This window comes from Cynara cardunculus (assembly GCF_001531365.2).
Source record: "Cynara cardunculus var. scolymus isolate 2C chromosome LG 1, CcrdV1, whole genome shotgun sequence".
Lineage (NCBI taxonomy): Eukaryota > Viridiplantae > Streptophyta > Magnoliopsida > Asterales > Asteraceae > Cynara > Cynara cardunculus.
Window position 1 is genome coordinate 46,580,623 of NC_037528.1, and position 7,938 is coordinate 46,588,560.

The 7,938-nt window shown below is 37.0% G+C and overlaps 2 protein-coding genes across 2 annotated transcripts in view; both read left to right on the forward strand.

Moving 5' to 3' along the window:
• The window catches only part of LOC112509733 (E2F-associated phosphoprotein), a 19,185-nt gene extending 18,479 nt beyond the window's left edge, over window positions 1-706 (forward strand). Inside the window, exon 5 of the mRNA XM_025114851.1 lies at window positions 372-706. Within this exon, the coding sequence (XP_024970619.1) occupies window positions 372-597 (226 nt within the window). The 3' untranslated portion in view covers window positions 598-706. The remainder of the gene's footprint in view (window positions 1-371) is intronic.
• Window positions 707-5,372: 4,666 nt separating this feature from the next.
• On the forward strand, window positions 5,373-7,068 carry LOC112506639 (pentatricopeptide repeat-containing protein At2g06000-like). Its single transcript, XM_025110830.1, has one exon. The coding sequence runs from the start codon at window positions 5,380-5,382 to the stop codon at window positions 7,066-7,068; it is 1,689 nt and encodes a 562-aa protein (XP_024966598.1). The 5' UTR covers window positions 5,373-5,379.
• The last annotated feature ends 870 nt before the right edge of the window (window positions 7,069-7,938 follow it).

Below are 7,938 nucleotides of genomic sequence, written 5' to 3' on the forward strand. Positions count from 1 at the left end.
TAGTTACACGAATTCAAACATGGAGCTTTAATAAGTTGTACTTGTGCATAATTTACTTGTAATCTTGAATTTTAAGTAATATGCATCAATATACAATACTTCATGCATAAAAAATGGTTTCTAAGAGTTTTTGTCAAATGTTTTATAATAAAATATAGATATATATCAGGTAGTTCCATCCCCGACCTCGTACCTGCTTCACGTATGAAAACCAATACATGTCCCCAACCCGTTACCCGATAAGCCAGGGAGTCCCCCGATGCGATGGGTAAAATTTCCTTCAGTAAGAGGGTTGTGTTTGCAAAATTTCAAGTTTGTTGTTAATTTACTATTTTGAGATATGCATTGTTGAATGTTGGTTTTGTTGGCAGGCATGAAAAATATGTGACCCAATACCGAGCAGTGTTTGTGGTAAATTGCAAGATGAAGAAAGGGCGAGTAGTATCCGATGAAGGAAGTTTGAAACGGAAAAGAGTTAGAAAAGAGGAATCAAAGTCATTTACTTCGGTTTGTTGCTCGGTTTGCGAGACTGAGGTTGGGGTCATCGATGACGATGAAGTTTACCATTTTTTCAATGTTCTTCCCAGCGAGCCTTGATATGCTTTCATAATTGTGTTTTTAACTTCACATAATTCAAACAGGACCTTAATTGTTAGTCTAATATGTTAACTGTTGCTTGGGCTTTGTTTTATTTTGGTCCAAATCACCCTTAGCCTTCTTGATCCGGAGTTTCGAGTCAACTTTGAATGAAAAATCGCAGGTCTCATGCCGATGGTTCTCAAGTCGTTACAATTTGAGTATGGTCAAATGAGGAAAAGAAAAGTACAATGTAACAACTGTGCCCGAATGAAATTTTACGTTAAAACATTAGATGGAAAAATCTTGCGTAACGTTGAACAACATGGATTCGATACAAAACCCACTTTGATGTTTTATGTGAAGGTAAAGACGCATAAAGTTGTATTGGAATTATTAAAGGTGTAAATATTGCATTAACACTTCATAATAATATAATTAGTCAATCTATAAAATGGTCGGAGAAGTAGTTTCGACCATGGTGAATTATGTATTTTATATGGATTCTAATTTTGATAGTTTTATGATCGTTGATGATTATTAGCGGAAGGATGTGTTAGCGATTTTAGTGTCATCAGGTCATTTAAATGTAATTGGAAGTAACATTGAGTTCCAAGGGGGTTTTATACTGTGTTTTAATTCAAGTCAAGAGGTGCGGAGTGTACACTTGTTATAAGACAAGTATGACTCCGTTGGGAGTTACGGGGCAGCACCCCTTACATTGTGGTGGAAAGTTAAAACATAAGGACCAGAGGAGCTTTGGTCGTCCAAAGTGGCTCTGGTTGATAAGACCAGAGGCTCTGGTTTCTTGCCTCTGGTTGTTAAAAACCATAGGCAGGGTCCAAGGACACCAGAGGGGCTCTGGTTAGTAAGACTAGAGGATCTGGTTTCTTGCTTTTGATTGCTAAAACTTGGCTCTGGTTGGTAGAGGGGATCTGGTCCTTAAGGACTAGAGTGGCTTTGGTTGGTCTTGCCTCTGGCTTCATGTCTAGAACGGTTAGAACAATTTTGTAACTGTCCACTATCATTAATGAACAGTTTTTGTAACTATCCACTACTCCTAAAATTGAGTCATGTTTATCATTTCGGTTAATTTTATGAGCATAAATGACTTTTATGCGTGTGTTTTTAGAAACGGGTTTTTGAACAATCCTACTATACTCTCCAACAAGTTTGCTTTCATTTTTGTGCCTAAAAACTAAAGTGCTCTCTTGAGTCTTATCCCATAATGAATTTCGTGTAACCCAAGCATCTGATCGAAATATCAATTTGAAAAGTGATCTCTTACACAATTTTCAAGTAATTCGGTTCTTGATCGGTCAACCCTTTTTCATGTCCTATATTTCCCTAACAATCGAATTGATATTTCGTGATGTCGGTCATGGCCGAGTCTGTGAAAGAGATGACTTCAAAGTTTGTAAAGCTGGAGAAATTTGAAGGAGTTGACTTTAGGCGCTAGCAGAAAAAGATGTAGTTTCTTCTAACGACCTTGAAGGTGGTGTATGTACTGAGTACCCCCATGCCTGAGATAGTGGAGGACGCGACGCGGGAACAGACTCGGAGGAGGAGCAAGTAGGGGAATGACGATTACATATGCAGATGCCACATTCTAAATGGTATGACTAATTCCCTTTTTGACATCTACCAAAATGCGGAAAGTGCGAAGGAATTATGGAATTCCCTTGAGTCAAAATATATCGCTGAAGATGCTTCTAGTAAGAATTTCTTGGTGACAGATTTTAATGATTATAAAATGGTTGACTCAATGCCCGTAATGGAACAATATAATGAAATCCTTCGCATTTTGGGTCAATTCACACTGCACAAAATGAATATGGATGAATCCACTGTTGTGTCGAGTGTTATTGACAAACTTCCACCATCTAGGAAAGATTTCAAGCACAATTTGAAACATCAAAAGGAGGAACTGTCACAGGTTCAACTTGGTAGCCATTTGCGCATCGAAGAATCTCTTCGTGTGCAAGAAAATGGCAAGGATAAGAAAGTGAATCGGGACAATGTTAACATGATCGAGGAAAATAAAATGCACTCGAATAACAATAACGAGAAAGACAAGAAGTGAAAGTTTGATGGAACCAATAAATCCTTCAAAAAGAAGAAGGATTTGATGGAACCAATAAATCCTTCAAAAAGAAGAAGGATTTGATGTGCTGGGGATGCTACAAAATGGGCCATTGTAAACGTGATTGCCAGGTTAAGCTTAATGGTGCTGGTGGAACAAGTGGAGGATGTGGATCCGAGTATAAGGACCAAGCTCAAGTGAAAGAAGGTTAGTTTTTGACTAACCTTGTTTTTGATAAACCTGTCCATGTTTACTATGTTTCACTAATTCCCGAGTCTTTCTATGTACAGGATGATGATTGTGCATGGTGGGTGGACTCGGAGGCGAGTTGCCATGTTTGCAAAGATCGACGCTGGTTCGAGAAATTAATATCGGTTGAAGATAAATCTGTGCTAAACATGAGGAACGAGTCAACAACACCGATATGCGGGATTGGAGTAGTTAATTTAGAATTTACTTCCAGTAATCATGTTAGACTAGATGATGTTCTATTTGTACCTAGAATTCGTAAGAATTTGGTGAGTGATGTTTGTTTGAATAGCGTTGAATATAAACAAGTTTATGAATGGGATAGGTATATCTCAAGGGGAGATTTACCTGATGATTCAACTTTAATTTTGTGTGGACTTTTTTTTCATCTTACCCATTTCACAAGCTGGGCGGAGAGAGTTTTTCAAATTTGATGGATGGCAGTGCTTTAACTAGGTCTTTCTCCACCAGTTGATCAAATGGCTTTGAAGTTTAGGTGAGAAAACCTCTTGTGCCAGATCCATCCTTCTTCCTTGATAGTTGTGGAGGCCAAACATATAGCCTGAGAGTTTTTCAAACTTGGAAAATGTGCTGAGTACAGATCACCATCTCTCTTGGTAGTTATCACTTGGACTCCATTTGAATCTTTAACAGGGCACCTATCAATATGAAAATGAACTTCATAGAGTTTGTCATATAATTGGCTGATATTGAAGAGGTTATGTTTTAACCCTTCAACATACATTACTCTCATGATAGTGACAGTTCCATTGGTCAACATCCTCTAACCTTGTAAATACCCCTTCTGATTGTTTCCAAAATTAACAGTGCCGCCATGTTTTTCTTAGAAGTTGGTCGACAACTGTTTATAGCTTGTCATGTGTCTAGAGCATCCAGAATCCAAAATCCACACATGACAGACCTGCAAAAAGAGATCACTTGATTTTAGGTATCCATTTGTAAATGGGTCCCTTGGGTTCAGTGGAAGATGAAACTTTTGGTTTCCACACTTTGATTATTCTTTTTCCATATTTTTTTTTGAATTATTTCAGTGTAAGTTTTAATCTGCCACTTCATTATTGGCTTGTTGAATGGCAAATTGAAGTCTGGATTTTGATTTTTGTTCATTATGTTAAAGTTCCTTGTTTGCTTGAAAGCCTGTTCAGATTTGGATTTGCTCTTTAGATGAAATGATTTTTGAGAAGAGAATCTGTCCTTTTTGATCCATTTTGGTTTGAAAGAATTTTGACCATAATTAGTATAATGAATATGTTTCTTGAGCATGGAAATCATCTTGGTACACATACATTCAAAAGAATTATGACCATAATATTTATCAGAAACACAAGTACTATTGTTCAAAGGTTTTAAATTCCCAACAAACTTAGATTTATCAAAAACATTCCTTTCTTATTGGCTTTCTTTCTCAAAGGTCCTTTTATTTTCTCTAAAAAAGTTGAAGACTTTGAATTAGATGATTTAGACTTCAAATTCTAGTTTTTTAAATTGACTGGCTTTTTACAACCTGAAATCTCACCCTTTTCAAAGAATTTGGGTCTGGTGTGAAAGTCAGAGATGGGAACAACAGAAGGCTTAGTTTCTTTAACTTTTTGTTTAGAAGAAACTTTTTGGCATTCAGACTTATGGGTTGATTTCCATCTCTATTTCCTCATCACATTCAGACTCATTCATCAATTTGAGGAAACCAACAATTCCGGTGAAGCCAATCTTCTTCAGCATAATAACCGATTCCAATGAACCTTGTTTCCTCCGACAAAACTACCGACAAACTTTGTCAAGCTCATATAATAGATGTATTTCAGTTTTAGGTTTTTTAGGGTAAATCAAGGGTCGATATCAGGGAGGAGGCCAATAGTCGTTCGAAATGGAGAAGGGGCGATGGGGGTAATGTCAGGGTTTCTCGTTTCTTGTTCCATTTTCGGGTTCTAAGTCGCCGAAGAAGGCGACAGGGAAGGAGGATGTTTTGGGTCGTCGAAGATGGAGATAGGAGAACGGGTACGGGGTGATCGGGAAGGAGTAGTTCTTGAGTTTCGAAAAGTAACAAAAGGGACCCCTATACAATTTTGTTTTTTGGTCCTCTTAACTTTCAATGTATACATTTTGGTCCCTAATTTAAAAAGGTTAATTTAAAAAATGGTTAGAATATAGAAAAGTTAAAAAAAGACCATTTTGCCCTTGATTTTAATAGACTTAGTAGATGGTTGTTTGGTCCAAGAACCAAATCCAATAGAAAGTGAGTACACATAAACCAAATCCATATTAAATGAAGTATGAGGTTAAATTCATAAAAATCAACATACTACAAGGACCAAATCTGTAATTTATTATTTATTACATTACAAAATGCCCTTTAAATGAATTGCAGATGGTCCAAGCCCAATTACAAGCCTTACAACTCTACAAGTACGTATTTGGGTTGACTTCAGTGCCCCATTGGCTGATTTGGAACAATGCCATTGAGTTTGAGGTGGTCGAATCATCCCCCAAGAACCCATAATTTCCCATTCTGTTTGTTTAGCTTCTCTAAGCTCCAACGGGTTTCCAAAACTTCATCGATCTCAAAATCTGAAGGTCAATTTGGAGGAGCCTCGTCTGTTTGGTTCGTTAAGGTTGTGTGCACATTATATGTTCGACGTAAATCGTCAGTGAAAGAAGTTCGCGTTTCGGATTATCTACGCAAGAATTTAAACTCTTTGACTGCTTTTAGTGTTATTAAGCATATGAATAGTAATTGGAATAACCCGAATTTGGCTTTTAGTTTTTTAGAGTATACCAAGAATACATTGAATCTTGTTCATTCGACTGAAACATATAGTTTTCTTTTAAGGTCATTTGGTTATGTGACTCAAGTGGGTGTTCATGATTTAGCCAAAAAGGTAATTGATTTGATGAGGATTGATGAGGTACTGCCAGATAGTTCGCTTTTAGGCTTTGTGATAACGTCATTTGTGAATGCTGGTAAGTTTGAGGTTGCCAAAGAGTTGATGGTTGATCATTCTCGATCTAGCGTTGAAAAGGATGAGGTGCTCAGTTGTGTTGTGTTTAACAAACTTTTAAGTTCATTGGTGAAGAGTAATCACATGGATGAGGCGGTTTCTTTCTTCGAAAACATCATTTTACGATTGAAATGCTATTCTCCTGATGCTTGTACTTTTAACATAGTCATCTCCGCTCTGTGCCGGGCTAGGGAGGTTGATAAGGCATTCAGCATTTTCAATAAAATGAGGAAATTCGGTTGTTTTCCTGATTTGGTTACCTATAATACTCTTTTAAACGGATTTTGTCGTGCTGGCAATGTTGATAAAGCACATGAGTTGTTGAGAGAAACTTGTATGGTCGATGGATGTTCACCAAATGTTGTGACTTTTACTTCAGTTATATCTGGGTATTGCAAACTAGGTAAGATGGAAGAAGCTATGGTCCTGTTTGATAATATGATCGGTCATGGAATCAGACCCAATACTGTTACCTTTAATGTCATCATTGATGGTTTTGGTAAGATTGGCAATATGGTTTCTGTACTAAATATGTATGAAAAGATGGTTGATCTTGGTTGTACTCCTGATGTTATCACCTTCACATCTATTATTGATGGCCATTGTCGCCTAGGAGAACTGCAGCAAGGCTTAAAGATTTGGGATGAGATGAATAGAAGAAACTTATATCCTAACATATACACCTTTTCCATTCTCATCAATACTTTGTGTGAAAAAGGTAGATTAAATGAGGCGTGTGACCTCTTAAGACAATTGAAGAAGAGAGATGATATTGTTCCTAAAACATTTGTTTACATCCCTGTAATTGATGGTTTCTGCAAAGCAGGCAACGTCGATAAAGCTAATGCGATTGTTAAGGAAATGGAGGAGAAAAGGTGCAAACCTGATAAGGTAACATTTACCATTTTAATTATTGGGCATTGTATGAAAGGGAGAATGATTGAAGCAATAAGCCTTTTCCAGAAGATGCTTGTAGTTGGCTGTGTCCCAGATTCGGTTACTGTAAATTCATTGGTATCACGCCTTCTGAAGGCTGGGATGCCAAAAGACGCTTTTGAAATAACGAAAGCTGCATCAGGCATGCCTGTCACACAGACAGACACCTCGTATAGTAAAAACACAAATATCCCGGTGGCTTTTTGATGTTGCGTTTGGACAAGCAGTCCCTTGAGGTCATCGGTGCATGCGAAAAAGCTCAATGCTTGGCATTATCAGGTGTGCACATCATAAGCATATATAATATGATCCATTATTTCTTTGGCATATATTTGGTTGCTAAGTTGTGGTGTGTTGTGTTTAATAACAACAGTTATTTGTGGCATTTACAATTTTATATGCTTGAAAGCCATGGTAATGGGTTAAATGTAACTTTACAACTTACAAGGATAAAAGTCCAGAATGTTTTAAAATAAAACAAGTTGATACATTGTTATTTCACATTTATGATGCCATTGGTTTGAACTTTGAAGTGTGGTTTGTTAGACTGATTGTTGGAGTGTATTTCTCATCATCATGTTTTAATTGGCAATCAGTTTTCTTGCTTTGGATCCTCCCTTAACCTGGATGTTACTTTTTGTTGGATCGGTCATGTTTCATTCCCTTTGTGTAAGGTTTTTTTATCAAGACGTAGAACAGTGTTGACGTGTCAGCAAGTGCCGTTATCTGATTCTTGAAAGTTAAAGATGTATTAAATTTGTCATATTGGCATATTGCTAAACTTCAGACGGTTTTCTGTCATCTTCTTAAGTTCAAGGAGTTCTCTGTAGTAACTTTTTTCAGGGTTTTCTTTTTTGAATTCGTCTAATTTGTTTGGTTTGATTATTCTCCATCTCTGACCTCGAGGAAGGTTTGATCTACCGCTAACCCAGATATCCTTGGGCCAATGACCCTTTAGTCCCTTGTGTGTTTTCCATGTTAAGATGAGTATATGGTCAAATCTGAACATTGTGAAACAACCGTTGATAGAAAATGCTGTTGGATTCTCATAACCTATTAATGATGTTACAATATCAA

Bases quoted from the DNA above. Each gene is read 5' to 3' on its own strand.
- LOC112506639 (XM_025110830.1), top strand. From the start codon at position 5,380: ATGCCATTGAGTTTGAGGTGGTCGAATCATCCCCCAAGAACCCATAAT.